Source organism: Equus quagga, chromosome 4, assembly GCF_021613505.1.
Source record: "Equus quagga isolate Etosha38 chromosome 4, UCLA_HA_Equagga_1.0, whole genome shotgun sequence".
NCBI lineage: Eukaryota > Metazoa > Chordata > Mammalia > Perissodactyla > Equidae > Equus > Equus quagga.
The window spans coordinates 35,904,337-35,925,493 of record NC_060270.1 but is presented as its reverse complement, the minus strand read 5'-3'; the positions used below and the strand labels follow the sequence as shown (position 1 = coordinate 35,925,493).

At 42.2% G+C, this 21,157-nt stretch overlaps 1 protein-coding gene across 4 annotated transcripts in view; it reads right to left on the bottom strand.

Annotated features, from left to right (window-relative positions):
• Window positions 1-10,394: 10,394 nt before the first annotated feature.
• ETV5 (ETS variant transcription factor 5) overlaps window positions 10,395-21,157 on the bottom strand; it is a 57,125-nt gene continuing 46,362 nt past the window's right edge. For all 4 annotated transcript variants that reach the window (XM_046658678.1, XM_046658679.1, XM_046658676.1 and 1 more), the window contains 3 exons: window positions 20,984-21,153; window positions 16,457-16,558; window positions 10,395-12,914 (listed from right to left, as the gene is read on the bottom strand). In XM_046658678.1, the coding sequence (XP_046514634.1) occupies window positions 12,693-12,914; window positions 16,457-16,558; window positions 20,984-21,153 (494 nt within the window). In that variant the 3' untranslated portion in view covers window positions 10,395-12,692. The remainder of the gene's footprint in view (window positions 12,915-16,456; window positions 16,559-20,983; window positions 21,154-21,157) is intronic.

Sequence of the window (21,157 nt, the reverse complement as noted above, 5' to 3'; positions counted from 1 at the left end):
ATCTTTCTTGTGCTACAAAGTATGTTATTCAGGGTTTTTTATATTATTCCTTAAAATTTGTGTCAACGCATTTATTTGAATTGAAAATGACGTCAGACTTTTTCTGACAGAAAGTCAGTCCTATTTGATTTGGCTGGTTGGTTTGACCATGAGGCCCAGGTTAGCCAAAAATGTTCTAGTAAACATTTTTCAGAATGTTTGTTATTGAGTGATCTAAATGGAACCTCTGAGGTTTTGATAAAATGGAGTTAAAGCACGTGATAAAACAAAGGCATTTAAACAAAAAATACTGAGAGATGTGGCAGATGGAGTCTAGGTGGCCCCAATGACCCCTGCTTCCTGGTGTTCTTGCCTTTGTGTAACTCCCTCCCTTGAGTGTGGGTGGGACCTAGAACTTGCTTTTAACAAAGAGACTATGGCAAAGATGATGGGATGTACGCGATTATGTTACATAAAATTATAACACCAGTTTTATTGCTGGCTTTGAAGAAGCAGGGGGCCATGCTGGGAAGACCAATGTGGCGAGGAGCTGAGGGTGGCCTCTAGCTGGCAGAAAGCAAAGAACTGAATGCTGCTCACGACCACGTGAATTTAAAAGTGGATCCTGTCCCAGTTGTGTCCCAGATGAGACTGCTGTCCCAGCTGACGTCTCGGTTGCAGCCTTATGAAACTCTGAAGTAGAGGACCCAGTTAAGTCATGCCTGGACTCCTGACCCACAGAAATTGGGAGAAAATAAATGTATTTTGTTTGAAGCCACTAAGTTTGTGGTAATATTGTTATGCACTAATAGAGAACTAACACAAGTGGCAAGGACATGTTGAAATTAATATTTCAATATTTGAATGCTTTTGGAAGCTATCAGATTAAATACAAGCCCAGGTGAAAGAGTCACAGGCATAATGTGCAGCAGGGCTTCCCAGACTTCAACGTGCTTCAGAATCACCTGGAGGACTTGTTGGTAAAACACAGACTGCTGGTCCCATCCCCACAGTTTCTGATTCAGTAGGTCTGGGGTGGGGCCTGAGAATTTGCATTTCTAACAAGTTGCCAGGTGATGCTGGTGCAGTTCGTCTGAAATCCATACTTTGAGAACCACTAATTTAGCGGCATTTGGTAGCTAAGTCTTGGTAAACCTTTCTGGTGTACTTATAAGAAATCGAGAAAATGGTTAGATTCTAGTGACTGGGAACTTCTAGTTTTGTAAGTTCAATTGTTTCCAATCTTTTACTTTCAACAAAATTGAAGAAGGACCTAACAGAGTTGTCATTTGAGAGATCATTTAAAAATAATTCCCGACGAAGGATCAGTATGTGAGTTTTGGCTTATAACTTGGAAGGACTCCCAAGAATGGAGTGGCATTTCTATTAAAAACACACACACACAACTCCTTCCATTCCTAAGTACTTGTTTAAGTGAACAAGGTATATTAGTTAGGGTAAGTTAAGCTGCTGTTACAAATAGACTCAGATATGGTTCAAATATAATCAAAGTTTATGTCTTAATTGGCAGATGCTCTCCAGCATGTGGTGAATCAGAGACCCAGGTTTCTCTCATCTTGTGCCTTCACCATCCTCCAGAATCTTGTCATCCTCTACATCCAACTGGAAGAGTGCATGGAGGAGGTACATCTGCTTTCTGAATAGCCCTAGCCCAGAAATAGCACACATTATTTCTGCACAGAGAGAGCTAACCAACATGGTCACTGTATCTATCTGGGTTCAGTGCTTTGGATAGGGAGAGTTTAATATGAAGAATTGGTAACTATAACAGGGGTAACAAGGAGTTGGCAGTTCAGAAGTAAAAGAAAAGCAGATATAAAAAACAGATACTACCCCTAGGGCTGAGATAGCATTCCAAGGATGGTCCCTACCCAGGGCTGAGATTCAGACTTTGTTGGAGAGGTGAACTCGAGGCCCAAGATCACCCTCGGGCTCAATGATTTGTGAGAAGAACTCGCAGAACTCAGAAAAGCTGTTATACTCAGGGCTATGGTTGATTACAGTGAAAGGATACAGATTAAATCAGCAAAGAAAAAAGGCACATAAGGCAGAGTCCAGGAGAGATCAGGTGCACTCTTCCAGCTGTCCTTTCCTGGTAGGGTCATCTGGACAACACATAATTCTCCCAGCAGTGATGCCTGAAGACATTCATGAAGTATTGGCAACTAGTATTGCCTTGATGTCCAGGGTCTCTACTGGGTGTTGGTCATGTGTGCATGGCTTACTGCCCATACAGCTGACCTCAGTTATGTGGCCCTCCAGAGGTCATCTGATACTGTGTGGTCCAACGCTTCCCACTATAAATCACATTGTTAGCATAGACTATCTGGCTTCGTCCAAGGTCCTAGGTAAACAAAGGCACTCTTCTTGGGCAGGATATTCCAAGGGCTTAGAGGTTATCTCCTAGGAGCCACACAAAGGCCAAACCTCTTTTTGGAATGTGCAGGCTTTGGACAATGCAAGCCTGCTAAGTTAATTCTTTACTGTATTAGAGGGCATGGCTATGGATCACTGAAGGGCAGAGAAATGCCTGACTGGTGGAACTTGCTAGAAATCCACCCTCTTGGGTGCCAGAGAAAGCTGTTCAAGGCACTTTGCTACAAAGCTGCCTGGGAGGGTATGGTGCCAAGGGAAGCTACTGGCTGCTGGGTGTGGCTGGCTACTGTGTACTGCAGGAGCCTGCACAGGCACTGGAGAAGCTGTGAGCATGCAGGAGTTGGAAGCACTCTGCTATATAACCACCCAAGGTAGGGGGTGCTAGAGGAAACTGCTGGAAGCTGGCTGCTGTTCACGGGAGGAGCTAGACACTGAAGAAGCTGGGATCACTTCAGGATCCTGCACACAAGAACTAGGAAGTAAAACTCTTTCTCCTCCAGTGTCACTCCAGCACCCTCTGCTGACATAGCTTCAGTGCCAGCTTGCAAGAGAAAACTGCTTAAAGGGCCCAGATTCATTTCACAAAGCAAACAACAAGGGTGAATTTGAGCTGAGAGGCAATATACTGACAACAGGCACAGCCACACTGCAAGAGATGCTGGGAAATATAGTCCGGCCACATATCTGGCTACAATCTTATTACCAAGAGAGAAAAAGAAAAATGATTTTGGTGGAGAGCTAGCACTTTCTGTCACATGATATATCTTAGGACTTACATAAAATTGAAAATTAGGACTAGAACTGATGCTAAACTCTATCTCGTTCTTGCAGTGGACAAGTAGAAACGCAAATAACACAATCATTGAGAGATTCATTTCCCACAAATTTTTATTTTTTACATTTAATAATTGTATATCAGATTTGGTTATATATTTATCTTGTCTTGATCAATTGTGAACTAAGAATTGTAATAATCACTTAATAGAAATAATTTGTAACATGTAGAACCTTATCATCAGAGGAAATTATTAAAAATAATTTGTTGTATGCAAGTATGATAGAGTAAGTTTAAAATGCAGGATAAAGACTTCCAAGCTTAAAAATATATTGTATCAGGATAAAATTCTTCTCAGGGGCACACATGGAAATATGGATTCAAGGATAAAAAAAGAGTGACATAAAGTCTGTTAAAGAAGAGATTGTGTACTTTGGTGATAATTAATTTTGATAATTTAGTGATGGTGGTAATTATATTGCTAGTGTATATAGAATCCATTGTTAAATTGGAATAATTATATTTTAAAACATCAGAATTTACAATAAATTGAAAATTATATCCTTCTAAACTTTTTATAATATGATAGAAAATATCAAAATGTCAACATAAAATAATGCTAAAGGGTACTAGCTTTTCAAAATTCTTTTAGAGGCAAAAAATGTAGAAACTATTAATGTAATTCATCATTGAATCCTGAACATCCGGCTTGGTACATGGTATGTAATAGGCACTCAATAAATAATATTTGAATAAATAAATCCAAGAAAAGAAAGAAGGAATGGCAAATTGAGGTGTAAATATAAATAATGCTCAATGTAGACAAAGGGTGTAAGAACTAGGTACGAATTACAATCTTTTTGGTGGGCCTTTTGCAGTTCACACAAATAATCTTAAAATGGGCCTACCCTTTGCCCAAACAATCCATCTTCTAGGAATTTATCTTGAAAGTTACAAATGAATAAAGATGCTCATTACTGTATTTACTTGTTTATAGGTATTTCTTAATCACCTGCTCTTTAGTGGAGATAAAGCAGTTAGTAAAATAGACATGATCCTGCTTCATGGAATTTATAGTTTATTACGGAAGACAATCAACAAATCTTGCAAATAAGTGAATAATTGAGAACTGTGAGAAGTGCTATGAAAAAAGATAGTGAGTGATGAAAAAGTATATAATGGGAGATGAGAGCAAATCTAGGAAGGCCAGGAAATTGAAATTATTCACTTATTTGCAAGACTAGTTGATTGTCTTCCCCTGGGGTGACCTCTGAACTGAGATTAAAGCATGTGTGGAGGTTAAGCTGGTTGGAGGGTAGGGATGGGTTTCTAGGCAGCGTAGCATTTCAGGTCCAGGGGACAGTTGCGTCAAGGCTGGAGCAGGAGAGAGCAAGGTACAGTTGAAACACCAGAAGAAGGCCAGGGGCGCTGGGACATATAAAATAAGGGAGAGAATGGTGCAAGAGGAAACCGAAGAGATAGGCGAGGACTCCCCTTGTAATGCCAAGTTAAGGATTTTGGTTTTATCCGAAGAAATGACTATAAATATTTTTTAGAAGAATAATTAACATAAAATAAAATGCACAGACTTCAGGTGTTTAGTTTGACAAATATGGACAAACATACATGTACCAACCGCCCAAACCAAGAATAGAACATTTCTATCACCCAGAACATCCCTCTACCCTCTTCCAGCCAGTTCCTGCCACCCATCCCCTGCTATCACTTTCTGATTTCTATCACCATAGTCCATCCTTTTTTTTTTGTTGCTGACTAGTATTCTCTTGTATGGATGCCACAACTTCTTTATTCCACCTCTTCTTGATGGGCATTTGGGTTGCTTTTGGTGGCTATTGTGAATAAAGCTTCTATAAACGTTCTTGCAGAGGTCTTTTTGTGAACACATTTATATCTCTCTTGGGTGAAAACTTAAGGTTGGAATTGCTGGATCATAGAGTAGATGTGTGTTTACCTTATAAGAAACTGCCAAACAATGTTCTAAAGTGTTTGTACCATTTTATACTCCCCCAGCGTTGTATCCTTGCCAACGCTTGATGCCGTCAGTGTTTTTTAAATTTTAGGTGTTCCAGTGGGTATCACCAAAAACTTTCAAGTGAGGGAATGACTTGGTCTTAAAAAATCACTCTGACTATAATATGGAGCAAGTGTTGGAGAGGGGAAAAAGAAGATGTGGTGAGGCAACAGTCCGGGTAAGAGATGGTGGTGGATTGGTTGCAGCAGTAATGGTGGAGATGGACTGAGAGATATTTAGAAGGTAAAATTAATAAAAGTTGGTTCCTAATTGAGAACACTAGAAAAATCTAAGATTATTATTTTTTTGTTTGATTCTGGGGGATGTGATTTTGGAGCTTGGTTTTAGATATATATTTGTGGTGCCTTAATCTCCAGCAAAGGGGACTGCTTAAATATACTATATTACATATGTACTGTGAAATACCATGTAGTCATTAAAAATGGTATTATAGGAGAATATTTCTTGATATGGAAAGATGTTTAAAATATATTGTTAAAAAATAAGTTACAAAACTATATACAATGTATAGCATGCCCACTTTTTTATATTTAAATGACAGTATAGAGAAAAGCCATCTGGAAAGACGTACAGTGAAGTGTTAACTATGATCTCTAGGTTGAGTTTTCAGAATAGTTTTAAATTTGGCTATGGTTTTTTCTGTTTCCCTACAAAGAACATATGCTAATTGTGTAATATGAAAAAAGTTATTTAAAAAACACTTAACATTTCAAAAAAAAGAAATTTAAGAGCACAAAACAAGAATAGAGTCCCATAGGGATGGGAAAGGTGGCGGTAACAGCATCTTAATCTCTCCTCCTGTATCCTCAAATGGCTCACCCTATACCTTCCAGGGAGGGATTCCTAGGCCTCTTTCAGATTTGAGAGTCTGAGAATGGAAGGGTTAGTGAGAGAAACTGAGCCGAACTCAAATCCAGGAGTTTTGAATCCGTGGAGTCTTCTCTGATTCCTGACCCCAACTGAGAAAACTCAAACCTCCCTTGGATTCCAGTAGTATCCATCAGTTCTATTCTCTCTCCCACTCCATGGAAATGGCTTCTGCAAGTAATCCATGCCCTCCATGTTCTAACTCAGTCCCATTCCTCACTCTACTTGACACATGAGAAGCATCTGCCATAGTTGCTCTCCTTTCTCCTGGAAACACCCTCCTGGTTCTCCCTGCTTCATTAGCCACTCTTTTTCAGTCTTCTCTGATGGTTCTTCTTCATCTCCCCAACCTCTCAATCTTGAAGTGTCTCAGGGCTCAGTCCTGGGAACTTTTGTTTTTGTTGTCTAGGCTTATTCCCTTAGTGATCTCATCAAGTCTCAGCTTTAAATACTCTCTTACACACTGACTCCTGATTTCTATCTCCAGCCTGGATCTCTCCCCTCAACTCCAGACTTGTAGATCCAAACTGACCTTCACATATGAGTGTCTAATAGGCATTTCAAAGTTAATATGTCCAAAAAGAAAGTCTATTTTCCCCTCCTCCCACCCCCAATTTTCCCTCCTCAATCTTTTCCATCTCAGTAAATGGCAACTTCACACTTCTTTTGTTCAGGCCAAAAACCTTGGAGCCATAACTGACTCCTTGATTTCTCTCACTCTACACATCCAAAGCCTATTGGCTTTACCTTAAGAATATGTCCAGATCATGACCTCCTTGTATCCTGACCCAAGCTACCATCTCACCTCATCTGGATTACTGCCATAGCCTGCTACTTGGTCTTGCTTCCTTCCTTACTCCCCTACAATCTGTTTTCAATTTAGTAGCCAGAGTGATCCTTTCAAATATAAGTCAGATTATGTCACTTCTCCACTAATAATCTCTGAAAGCTAAACATTAGCAGAGTAAATGCCAGTCCTTAAAAATCCTACAGGGCCTTAGATGATACCACCACAGTTACTTTTCTGACTTTATCTCTCACCACACCCCATCTCACTTCCTCTGATCCAGGCCACAGGCCTTGCTATTCCACAAATATTCCAAGCATGTTCAAAGTTTCAGAGCCTTGTTCTTGCTCTTCCCTCTGCCTACAAGCCTTTCCTTCAGGTACCCATCTGGCTATTTCTTTATTTTTTTCAAGTCTTTGCTCAACTGTGAGGTCTTCCCTGGCCTCCCTATTTAAAATTGCAACCCCTGCACCCCACCACTCACTATATCCCTTCTCTGCTTTATTTTTCTCCACAGTGTTAAGTACTTAACACCACCAACAAACATTTTATTTGTTTAATTTGCCTCCTTCCCCAGATGTAAGATCCTTGTGAGCAGAGATTCATAGCTATTTTTTTCCTCCACTAATCCTTGAGCAGTACCTGACATAAAATAGGCACTTTTTATTGCATGAGTAATATTCAGTATGGTACAGTTTGTATTCTAGTTTCATGTGGACAAATGTTTCCCCCACTAGGCTGTGAACTGTTTAAAGGGAAGGAGGGTTTCACTGTGTGATCCACCCCCTCAAAGTGTCTATCGCAGTGTCTTACAGGCAATAGATGCTTGATAGATGTTTGTTCACGGAATAATGGAAGCAAAGAATCACCCACCTTAAGTATGGAGGTGAGGAAACAAGGTCATCCAGGAGAACCCTGCTAATGTTAAAGGCAGGTGTAGCAAACACTATGACACCTGCTCCAGGTCCCCTCATCCCACCTGAGTTATCGCATCTGCCAGTGGTTCCTGGCACACTGATACCCACCTACCCTCTTCCTCTCTTCCTGGTAGGAAGCATGTTGAGGAGTTAACATCCCTGGGGATAACCCTCAACCAGTAGGGGCAGGAGTTGGTGGACACATGCCCCAGCCTCCTTAGCCTCTGGTCAATGTAGTCCGAATAAGATGGTGTCAGTAGCGTTTAAGTATGAACTGGGATGAGCTGGTGAGTAGAGTATTTAATTAAACATTTTAGAGGACATGAACAGGGCCCTATTTGAAAATGTCATCTTAAGTCATTCATTTTCAGCATCCACCGGCATCTAGTCGGTGCTTGGTGGATGCTTGGGAAATGAACAAACATATGCCTTCAATGGGGGGACTGAGCAATCTTCAGAGCTTGGTAAAGGTGAGAATGATGTTTTTAACTGTTAAACCTGCCTACGCACGCACACACACACACATACACAGCCCTTGAATTCCTAAGGAATTCCTTTCTCCCTCACCTCCTAAGAGATCTGGGAAGTAGCAGTTCATCAATGCCCTCACTGAGATAGGAGGTTGGTCCAGGATGGCCCTCTGAGATTACCCAGTAAAATCCAATCAATCCTGGAGCTTAGGCCAGAACCCCAATGTCCTGCCTCCCGGTGTCTAGTCCTCTTTCCACAGTAGCCACCCTGAACATTCCAAGAACTTTTTGGGGCTAACAGCCATATTTTCATATTCTGTTTCAACCGAGTGTTACCATTTAAGAAAGCCTGCCAAAAAGATAATGGGGATGAAAAAGTGCTCTGTAAACTGTGAAGGGCTATCCAAAGGTTAGCTATCTGAGGTTCACTGCCAAGGTCAACATACCCAGGCTTGGGTGTAGAGCCAGCTCTTAAATTGGAGGAGCTAAGGAAAGGCTGGCCATTCAAGGGGCCCCTTCTGAATGGGACACCAGTGTATTTGCTGGATCGAAAGGACAGAGTGGCTTGTCTGTGTGCCACTTTCACACCCATCCCCTATTTTAAGTACAAATACTTAGGCTGAATAAAACCAATGCCTACATTATATATTTGTGTTAAAACTGGTGATTTTCTGGCCTGTTTTCCTTTTGCGTGTGTTTCAGAGGCCACACACTGAGCCCCAGCCACCTGCACCACTGGGCAACGGACTGCCTCTTCAAGGTTTCCAACCGTCTGGGTACATGAGTATTTTTCTTCCCCATTAGTTTACATTCGTCCCAGCTGCATTAGAATTTAGATTCTGCACATACTCTGGCTCTCAAAACCACATTCTTTTGCACTCACACTACCTCTTTGTCATCTAACAACTGAATGAGCATTGTTTCCCTGGCTTGGCTCATGAAAGGGGACCTTGATGAAGAGTAAACTTCCCATTTTCTGAGCTTCCTTATCCCAGCGCCCAACACTAGAAGGGTGGCTCAGTGTTTGGCGACCTCTTGCATTAGGTTAACGATCTGGGTCTGGGCCCAGGCTGAATAACGAGCCCGTGAATAATGAGGAGCGGATTGTCAGAGCCTTATCGTGGGGAAGCTGAGACGCAGAGCTGGCTTTGTCCTGGGCTGCCCTGCCTTCTCCCCAAGCATCTTTTCTTAATCTGTCGAAGCTAATGGGTTTATGTGGCAGACATTCATTCCTCACAAGTCCCAATTCAGGCGGCTGTGCACCGATTCAGTCTCAGATGTTTCTACACTTGAGGGCTTGTAAAACAGTGAAAGAAAGATAGTAGATAAACTTACAGAAAGCCTTTTGTTACAGGCTTGAGAAAAGGCTCCACTTATTTCTCTACTGTAATAGGAGTCTTGAAAAGCCCAAATTAAGGTGCAGAAAAAGTGTGCAATAAGAACACTAAAAGGCATAATACTGCACACAGCCCTGCAAACGATTTTCTTCTACACTTTCCCCAAGGGATATATGACCATGAGAAAGAGACAATTTAGAAGATTCGTTCAGCTGCATGGCCAGAAAAAACAGAACTGGCGAGACCTTCCTAAGTTTTTGTTGTTGTTTTTGAGGGACCAAGTATTAGTAAAATTTTTACTTGTTAAGATCAAAACCTGTTAGGGCAAAATTAGGAAATGAATGGTCCTTTTATGTTCTCACTGGTTTTCCAAGTACCCCCCTAAATGGCTGAGCTAGAATTATTCTGGAACTCCAAGTCCTAGCCTACTTAGTAATCTTTTCACACAACCCAGGGCCCAACCATGAACTATGCTTTAAAGAATAGTTACTAAGAGTTGGCAAGGAGATGGGGTCAAGAGGATGGGGTGGTCTCAGCTCACCATTGGCTGGGAAAGGACCTCTCTACCTCCTACTCCTTTGGATCAACTTTTTAGCCAGCATTAAGAGGTGAGGCCAGAGAGCAGCTGTGCATTCCATTTCCAGGTAAGTGTTCCCCAAACCATTCTCAGCTCCACAGTCCATTGGTAAGGCTAAATAGTTGAGAGAGAGAGAGAGGGAAAGAGGGAGAAAGAGAGGGGAAGCCAAGTGGCTTTTGCTTGCTTTACAATTAGACCACTGAGGGCAAGAAAGAGGCGGGTTTCAGGCAGTTGGTAAACTGAAAGCAAACTTCTTTATTGTACACAGTACAGAATATAACGCAGCTTGGCAGGATGCAAACGGCCCTGCGCAGGGGAAAGTATTTCAAATCAACTGGCAGGTTAAAGCCTTTCTGCACTGTAGACTGTCCACACTCTGGAAAAGAAGCAAAAACAAAACAAAAACAAACCAACGGAAAAACCAAAACCATTCGGGAGGTGCATGAGTCCAATGGGAATGCAACGGTGATGCCGCCATCCTATGCCCTGTGACAGCACAGGCCATGAAGTTACAGCAGGGGACTGGGAGCTCAGGCCACAGAGGATTATTTTCATACTTGCTAAGACAGCATAAATCCATCAAAAAAAAAAAAAAAAAAACCAAAAAAACCCAAACCTGGATAAGTAAAGAAAGGAAAAACAAATCCTATACAGCATTTACAACAAATAAATCTCTAGCCAGCTGGGAGTAAAATATGCATCTATGTATAGACTATGTGTAGGTTAGAAAGCTATAAATACGGTTTGGAAAGAGTCCTTTGATTAGACTACAATGCTAATTAAGGCCCAAGCTATAGGTTCAATACCTTTGTGGGCTAATTAGCTCCAATAAAGGAAAACCTTATGTTCCCACAGCTATAAAATGCAGCCCTTATTCCTGTGAACCTCTTCACAAATGTGCTGCTGGTCATAAGGGGGACTGTTTGAGACTCGAGAGTCTCCATCAATAGAAACACAATTCTACCCTCCCCGAGTCAACACTGTCCTTTGCATATGAAGACCAGCACAGTCACTCTTAATATGCTAAGAGTCATGGGGAGCACAGAATTCCATCAACAGACCAGGCAGCAAAGTACTACCCCTTTCTAATAACTTTTCCTCTACTTTGAGCTCAACTTTCACATAGCTTTAGCTGGGCTGTTTAAAACTTTTCCAATATAATACAGCAATCAGAATAAACTTTCTTTTTAAAAGGTGGCAGGAAATTAAAATGCTAGCACTGTTTTACCTGTCAGTGTCACACGTAAGTCTCAAACCCTATTGAATCATATGCAGGGTTTCAAGTCCAAGAATTAAAGCAAAAGGAAAACAAAACAAACTGATGAAATGGAAATTGTCATTGGTCATGCCCAGGAAAGAAACCCTAGAGTTCCCACCAGGTGACCAGGTTTCGAATGGACGTCACATGTATTATGTACATATGCTTTCCAGAGAGGGCATGTTAGAGAACATGGGAACTATACACATAGAATCTAAGTGGTGTGTCCAGGCTTCCCTGCACACCTCAAAAATGTACAACTCAGGTGCAAATGTTCCATCAGGCTGTCTGGTGCAGAAAGCACAAAGCAGGCAGTAAAGTGGGCTTGTACACGGCCAAGGGAAGCCCCCAGCAAAGCCCCTTTCAAGCTGCAGCGTCTTCATAATTCGGCACCGCCCTGTCTGAAGGACGCAGTGCACAGTTACCAAAAGGTTTTGTTTTTTTTGCTTTAAATACCAAAACTACAAAAATCAGTTTATAAACTGTTTTTCCAAAACAACCACCAAAACAAAACAATCCCCCGAATCAAAGAAAAACAAAATACTGTCAAAAGTGTTAATCACCCTTCTCCTAAAATTAAAGCCATCCACACACAGCCATGTGACTGGGAAGAGAAAGGGGGCTTGTTCTACTTGGTGACCACATGGCCAGAAGGTTCCCAAGAGGAGCAATGGTTTATTATTCGAGAACCATGGAGAGGGTAACAGCTGTTCTGACTTTCCCCCCCCCTTTCTAGACCAAGGGGAAACATTTCAGATTGAGCTGAAGAGCTCTCTGAATTTTAAGATATATTTTTAACTCTTCATGGTTTAAACCTCCCCAACTTAGCCTATCTACTGTTCTATGGGTTTGTGATTTCTTTGTCAATAAATTGTGCAAATCAGAGCCCTTCTATGTAAAGGCATTTAGTAGTCCATGATCGATGCAGATTGTCACATACTCCGTCCCAGTTTGTGGGTACTAACCTGAACAAGGTATTGCTTTGCATATATTGTCCGTGGGAAGGAGGCTCACATTTCAATCTCTTCCCAGAAACCTTGTCAGGATCACAGCTGAGACACCAGCCTTTTGGTGGTTTTCTGCCCCTCCCTGTTCCCACTCCCCAGCCAGGTATCTGTCTTTAAGGGTGCCAATCCAGAGACAGCTCGGGTTCTCCAGATAATACTCAAAGGGCAAGCTTTAGGAACAGCCAAAAACACAAACAAAACCACTGCCCTCCTTTGCCTGAATGGGAACTGCTAGCTCTAGGGTTTGGCCGCTCAGCCACTCAGAAGCCTAGTAAGCAAAGCCTTCAGCGTAGGGGAGGCTGCTGCAGCGATCCATGTCCAGGAGGTAAGCAGTGTTGTCTTCAAAGTGGGTCAGGGGCAGGGTATCCTCCTCATTGAGGTGGCACTCGGACTCTGCTTTCAGGAACGGACGCTGGTTGTCAGGGAAGGCCATGGAGAAAAGGGCATCTGGGTCACAGACAAATTTGTAGACATATCGCTCCCCAGCCACCTGAGGGAGAAAACACATCTTAGAAGGCCCAGCTGGAACAGGGCATGGCGGGAACCGAGGGAAGTATAATGAGATATTGGTAAGTCACCAAGCTCTCAGGGAGCCAGGGACCAAAGGAGGCTTGTTAGTGACTGGTTGTCCACATCATTCAGATCTATTTTGATAAATCCTGGGGACCTGTTACCTGCCAAGCATTTTCTTGACACCATAGCTCAGCAGTTGAAAAAGAAGATATGTGAACTCGTATTAGATATGCTCTTTTAAAAGAAACCCTCACTGTCTTATCCTTACAGCTTAGAAAGAACAAGCTATGCTGAGGCTGGTGTTTGGCGTTACAAGAGGATATAAGGATTGAAAGGTACACTGCAGAAGTCAGACCATGATTTCAGTTACCTCCAACGTTTACAGTCTTCACAGCATGGCTTTGTTATTTTGAAGGGCTAAGAATTTGATCACAGAGCCTATGTGGAAATTTTAAGTTTGTTCCAAAGCCAGATAGAATGGAGTTTTGGCTTATCTGCAGTTTTAAATTACTCATTCTATGGTTTGGCTACACTGAAGGAACTGAGCGCTACCTTCATATGGATTATATGCATTATTATAATTAGAACCAAAAGGTCTTGATTATTCAAAGGCCTCAGGATGTAGTTGATGAGAAGTCTAGGTCAGTGGGAACCCATTCTCCGCTGTTTAGCATCAGTACAAGAGGACACACACTGAAAATTAAACCTGATAATCAGCTTCACTCAGGTAACGTACAGGGGTAAGGGAAAGTGGCTAAAATTACCGATAAAATAAAGATTTTACACTCAAAAGTTCAAAATGTTGAGCTCAATGCTGCCCTTCAGTCATTCTGTTGCGATTCTAAAATCTGTTTTTAATTGCAGAAATATGGCTTTGCTTCCAAATCTTGGGTTTAAGAACTCTGTTGCTACAGCGGTAGGTTATAGAGGTAACAGTACAATTATCTCAATAGGTCTTAAAGCTTATTTTATGGTGATGCCTTCTATGCCCAGTCACCAGAAGACGGGTGTCTGCACCAACGTTCTTGGAACTCACACACTAGGAATCAGGAGCTGTGTGTATGAAACTGGATGATTAGCATCATCACCAAACAAGTCTTATGGGTGGGAGACGCGTACAATCAACCATTGCTATTTAATTTTTTCAAGCCACAGTTTTACATTAAACCTCTGGTTCCCCATCTCAAAAGTCAGTTCATGTATGTGTAGACGTATTCATGTATGTGTAGACACATCGCTCTATATGGTCTAGACAGGGTATTGTGGAAAGGATACTAGACCAGAAGCCAGGAGAGGATGGTTTCCAGTCCTCGTTCAGTCACTAACAAGTCTTAACCTCTAGGAACCTCAATTTCCCCTTTCAAAAATTGAGGGGACAGGACAACAGCTTTTCTAAGTCCCTCCCCACACTGGCATGCCATCATTCACCTTTTATTTAGTTCTCATTGACTCATGGGTCATATAATAACTATAACAATAATCTCTTACATTGGATAGCACACTTTTCTCTGGAACATTTTCACACATATTACCCTGTGAGATTAGAGCACAGATTATTATCTACATTTTTATGTAGAGGCTTTGGGAGGTTAAGCGACTTTTCTCAAAGCAGATAGCTAATAAATGGGAGTGTTAGGATCTGAGCCCCCCAAGCCTCATTCCTGTGCCTTCCTGTACTCTTTGCCTGTTTTATTCTCAGAAATAAAGTTCTCTTCTACCTCCTTAGAAAACCTAGGACCTAGTCATAGGGACAACTTGTTGCTATTCAAGCTACTGTGTGCTGGTTACCTTCCCTCAGATTGGATCTGGAGATGGAAACAGAAAAGGAATAACAGCTGTCCTTCCTGAATTTAGGATTCCATCTGATAATATTCACATTAAAGGGGGGGGCGGAGAGAGAGAGAGAGAGAGTGTGTGTGTGTGTATGAAGTTTGGGGGAAAATGGGAAGTGACTGCTAATGGATTCAGAATTTCTTTTTGGGGTGATAAAATGTTCTAAAATTGATTGTGGCAATGGTTGCACAACTCTCTGAATATATTAAAAGCCACTGAATTGTACCTTTTTAAAAAAGAGGAGGTAGGCAGACTGACCACCCATCCTAGAGTATCTATTAACTCTGTGCCAAGCACTGAAGTCAAACCCTCAATTCTCCCCCAAAGGAGCTTCCACTCCCGTGGTAGATACAGACAAGTAACGGAGCAACCTAACAACACAGAAGGGCCGGGATAGAGATAAGCGCAGGTGCTGTTAGAAGAAGAAAAGGGACTCTGTAACTCAGCCTGAGGACTTCAGATTCTTGGAGTGAAAAGGTGATTACTGAGACAGAAAACAAGCAGGGGCTGGTCAGGTAATGCAGGCAGTAGGAATGTTCTAGTTTCTAAGTAGGATAGTAGTCTAAGAGGTGTTTTTTCATTCTATAGTATGCTTGATAACTTATACGAATGTGATACATAGTCTTAGGTAAACAAATACTATATTAATTAAGAGAAAGATGCTATGCTAGTGCAAGCAGTCAAGTACGAGTGAAGAAATGAGAGTCAGATGGTGCCCAGACGGGGAACTGCCTTAGAGCTTGTATGAAGCACTAAAAAGTCTGGATTTTATCCAGAAAACCATGAAAAACTGTTTAATGTTCTTTAAGGTGGTGAGAGGAATATGGGGTCACATTATCACCTGCCTATGAGAAAGATAAACTTGGCTTCAGTGTAGACAAATTCTCAGTAGCAATGACCCTATGGGTCTGCCAAGTGCATCTTGTCAGCTACCACCATGTAGACTGCCTAAATGTGTAAATGCTAGAATCTGGGTAACAGTACAGCATAAAATCTGGTGGCTAGGAAAGACCAGCCAAAGATTTGCCATTCCCATCTTCTGCCTATCCACAGGATTTTAAGGTTGTGGCCCTTTCACCACCTATCCACTAGGATTTTGTACTGGCTTCCTCAAAGAACACTACATCCTTTATTCTGCAACCTGCTGCCAGGTGATTCTGCTGCCATCTTACAAACCTTGGGTTTTTAACCCGAGTTCCAGTTTCTATAGGTTCTGACAGAGAAATAAGATTTTCTCACTCCTCTAACACTTTTGAGAGGATTAAACCAACAGATTTGGAAGTCTAGGTGTCTTAACAACTAAAGACTTCAATTAAACTCTAGTGGGAGCACAGACCTTCAAGTTGATTCCCTCACGTGTTCCTTTATGGACACAATAGTCAGCCTAAGTTTCTGAACATTTTTGTAATTAGAGGCAGTTTAAGTAAAGCAGGGGAGCCTAATCTTCCTCTTGTGCGTTCCGCACGCAACCTCTGGTTTTCGTGTACCCAAGAGCATTAAAAGTGCTTTTTATATCTCACTTGACTCTTGTCTTAAGATTGTTTTTCCAAGATTTTTTTCCTACCACACAATCACTTATGAGGCTAATGTTTTCTCCCGGCCATTATAAACAGTCTCATTACAGAAGCCCTTGACATTTTCTTTGAAAGTGCTCAGAACGGTCTAGTGTCTCTTGTCATTGCTCACCTTCTGCATGATGCCCTTCTCATAGTAATAGCGTAGAGAGCGGCTGAGCTTATCATAGTTCATGGCTGGCCGGTTCTTCTGGATGCCCCAACGCCGAGCAACCTAAAGAGACAGGAAAGCAGAGAGCAATGGAAACTCACTCTCTGGGCCCAGTGGTTTTCTCCCAATCCCAGGAGAGCCAGTTCTGAGACCTCACTGCTTTGGTCAATGATTCGTTTCCCTGACCTGGAAGCAAAAGCATTTAATTCCCTCAAGACCAAACATTCAACAAAGGTGATGATTCAGTCACAATCGCTAAAAGGTGAGACCTAGAGGTGGAAGAATCCTAGCACTTTAAGATTGCAGAGGGCTTGGCTAATGTCCCAGAGGAAGCAGGCCCTCTACTGTTTCTCCACATATGAATTATTGACCAATACCCATAGACCATTAACATGTTGCCATTAAGTGCTATGGTTTCTGTAGCAGTCAATAAGGAATAATTAGAATGGTCATTCCTGAAACATTAGAAACACACTAGTGAGTTGCTAATGGGCCAGCAGAGCAAAAGTTCAATTCTAATAAGATTGGAGAGGGGCTGGGAGATGTTTACTGATTGCAGCGCACGGAGTAAGGGGGAATCAGACCATCTCAGCCCGCTGCCATCCAATCCCTTGCTCCCAGCAGACTTGCAGAATGGACATTAAAACATGTAGCACCATTATCCACTTAATGAAAAATTAACAGGGCTTCCCAAACACTTCTGAAGTGCACTATATCCAACCCGGTCCACCTGAGGTGCAGGGATGAGGAGGTGTAACTGGAGCTTGGGGCAGAGAAGACTCACAGCAGGAAAACCTCCTGGTGGAGTTCACCCAGTTACCAGAACAGCCAAGCATTTCCTGTTCTCCAGTATCACATCCAAAACCCTACTTAGAAGGATGACTGTCAAGGTAGGAAGAAGCAGCCTGGAAATGTGAGTCTTCTCAGAGGTCTTCAAATGTATGTAACCCAGAGATCAGGTTTTGAACATTTTCAGTTTTGGAAGCTCTTTTAAAAAACAAAATAACTACATTCCTTTGATCTTTAAAAAACCAAATGTTAAACATGGAATGGGAAGGAGAGAGACTGCAAGTGGAAAAGTGGATCATAAAACAGTATTTCACTTAAAGTATTTCCTTAAAGTATTTGGGCAGAATGAAAGGAACATCTCCTGACTTCAGGATTCTAAAATGCCCTTTAATAAATACCAGAAATGATCTGATAAGTAAGGAAGAATGCATCTGTCCTAATTACATTAGAATAATTCAATAGCCACGATTCCACTCTGCCTTGCAAGAAACCGTGTGAAAGTTAAATTTCCCCTCGTTTGCTTCCTGCCCCTATGGCACACACGCCATCTCTGGCTCTCGTCCTTTCTCCATACGGCACCCATTCAATGCTATTTTTAAAAACAGCCAAAAAGGCAAAATAAACCAAAAACACATCTCCTGGTTAGAGAAGATAAACATTTTAAACCAACAGAAATAGTGGTAAGAAGGGAAACCTGCTAAAACCAATACATGTCCTTTGTCCTGCTCATAAGAAATGACGCTCTGAAACTATCCTTGAAGTGCTGTCAGCCACAAGTGAGGCAGAGAACATTAAAAGAAGCCCAGCCTCATCATTTTACTATATTCCAGAGGTGGGAAACAATTCTTGAATATTTTTAAACTTCAGCCGAGACCTCTCTTTGCTGTCACTTGCATATGAAATAGCTTACTGGAGAGAGAGGTTCTGTATATGCAGACTTCAAAGCAGCTCTGGGAGCCATAGTTACTGACTCATCCTCTTGGGCCAGGGCCCTGTGATTCAGTAGCCCTCATGAGGGCTGCTCCCTCCACAGCAATGCGTGCTGCGGCACAACTGCAGAGTCGCTGGGAATTAGGGCTGCCCCATTTCTAGGGTGAGGGGAGCAGGCAACGGCTTGTTACCAGCTCTTTCTTTCATCTTCCCCACTCGTTACTTTGATAGCACGTATCTTGAGGGTGGAGGCCGATGGAGTTAAAAAAATTCACATGTCTCTTCCTCCCTTTTCAAGAAGGAGCAGCCACAGCACCGGGAGTGGCTCTTCCTCGCAGCCCATCCTTTTAAACCTCCCCATGGCATCAGTTATCTGCCACATGTTCAACAAACAACCCTACCCCCCAAAATATTCATTAATGCAGATTCACAGTTAAAATGGCTCCAGATTAAAGCCGAGTCAGTCATAATTGAGAGGGTGCTAAGCTGGATGACTATCAAAAGACATTTGATTAGGGGCCTGCCAAAACGCAGTTCTAAAACCACAATTTCCATGCACAGTGTAATGGATATTATGGATAATTACCCAGAGTGCACTACTCAGCCACACAGCTGCCTACAATTACGTCCCAAACAGCTTCCTCCTCCGCTTCACCCTTCAAGCTCCCCCCTGACAACTTCTTACAGCTTTCTCGAGGAGTTGGTATCTTCCTGACATTAACCAGAGTAGAGCCGGCAAAGTTATACAAGGCGGAGAGTGGGAAAAAACCACCACCAATGCTGTGTGTCCTGAGGCCAAAGTGTACACATGGAACAGCATCAGTCCTGGGTTAAGAGAATGGAACATTCGGAGTTCATGGAATGCTTGGGGGTTTCAAGGTGGGGTGGAAAGAAGTACTTCCAGAAGAAACAAAGCTGTCCAATCGGCCGAGGGAAGCTCAAGGCCACCACAGGCCTCTCACATGACTTGGCTGCTTGGCATTTATGAGCATTCTGGATTAATATTAGTTTCTTTATTAAGTCAGAGAGCAGGGGCCCTCTGCCATCTGTTCATCATTTTCTTTACCACTGGTAGGAGAGCAGAAGATTCAATAACAGCTTTACAAAGGGTCATAACCAGGTTTACCTGCAGCTGTACGGCCTGTGCTTAGGCCCGAGGCAGTGGCAATCAAGTCATAAAAGCTCCTGTTTGTGAAATGAGATAAATCAATAAGGGCTGCCCACATGACAGATTTACTTTCAAAAAGCCTCAGTGAGTCTAGGTGACACGGCTTCCTCAAGCCTCACATAAACCAGGCCACGATATGAGGAAAAGAATGTGGGGTGAATGGCTCTCCAGTATGGCTGGAAGCCTAAAATATGGCTCCATTTCTATATGAATTAGCCAAAAAGAAACCCTTAGAAAAACACAGCAGTCCCAAACGCTGGCTTGGACGGTAGACCAAGTCTTAACAGAAACGGTTTACAATATGAGATGTCGACACATTTCCATTTTCGTGAATGATACAAGATAGAGAACACCATATGTCTATCTTCTTTTATAACTGCCTTTAATGAAGTCTTTGTTATTCTCCTACCAGTAGGAGTCTTCAGAAGTTTCCAATCCATATATTCTCCTTTTCTCATCTCAACTTTTAGACCATTTTCTTCTTCCAAACCAAGTGCCAGATTGTTACTTCCTGCTGTTACCCTCCACACCAACTTAGCCCCTTGGTGCGCTAAGGCGAGCCCTGGAGTTAATCCGCCAACATCTAAAACTGCAGTTCTTGCTCAAATGCCTTCCAAGAATATTGTTCCCATTTCAATTACACCCATCCCAAAGATACCTTTTGCTCTGCTGGCTTAGTATACAATGCCTAAGTACATGTAACCAAAAGAAGCACTTGTCAGATTTTAAGGGCAGTTACTTCTTTTCCATTTATAATCTCTCTAGATTCTAAATAAAATAAGAAATTAAAAATCAAGCCCTTTGGAATATGCCAAACTGAGAGTCTGATTTAATTTACTTTGTTATGTGATATTCAGGCAGGCGGTTCTAAGGCGTGTCTTTTCCATGGAAGAAATGGTACTGGGTCTGTCTGTAGGTCTTTCTGTCAACAGTTCTGGGCAAACAGACAGTAACAATGTTTCTTTTTCTATTAACAAAACAACACAAATTTGTGTCATCTTTCAATTATTGTGATGCCACACAACACAATTTAAGAAAATCTAAGCTCAGAAGATTCACCCATCTCTGATCATTTTATTTCTCTAGGTTGGAGCCATTTGAAATATGCAGCGAGGTACTTGCATCCTGTACTATATTACTAAGATGTCACACAATATGTTCATGTAGCCATAGATGACTCACATGATATGACACAGATATGTCGTAAACGTAGGCATTGATGTAGATGTAGAGACAGGCTATGACGTACGAGGGCCAACACCAAGACAAGTTGGTACCCCTGAAACAACACTTGAAAAAGACTTTCTAAGAGGAAAACAGTCCCTATTTGGACATATGTCTTCATGGTCTCACTCCCCAGATTTTGCAGAAGTGTTACTAATACTTTTTAGGTATTCTCCAGTGGAGAACTCTGCCTGTCAAATTGTCTTCTTAAGAGGAAGGGCACTACCATGCCCAGTGCCCAGGCCAGAATCTGAATGAGAAGGAAGAGCATGTTTAACACGGTAAAAAGCCTCAGTGGAGAACTGACCAAGAACAAACATCATCACTATCATCATCAACAAATCAAAAATCACCAGAGTCCAGCATCCAGTGCTTACCTCCTCGGGTTCTATCAGCTTGAACTCCATGCCTCGGCCTGTCCAGGCAATGAAGTGGGCATTGGCCGGGTCATCAAGAAGGGTGACCAGGAACTGCCATAGCTGAAGGGAACCTCGCCTCTGGTAAGGGGGCCCCTCCCGATACATGGTGGGCTCTTGTTTGACTTTGCCTGT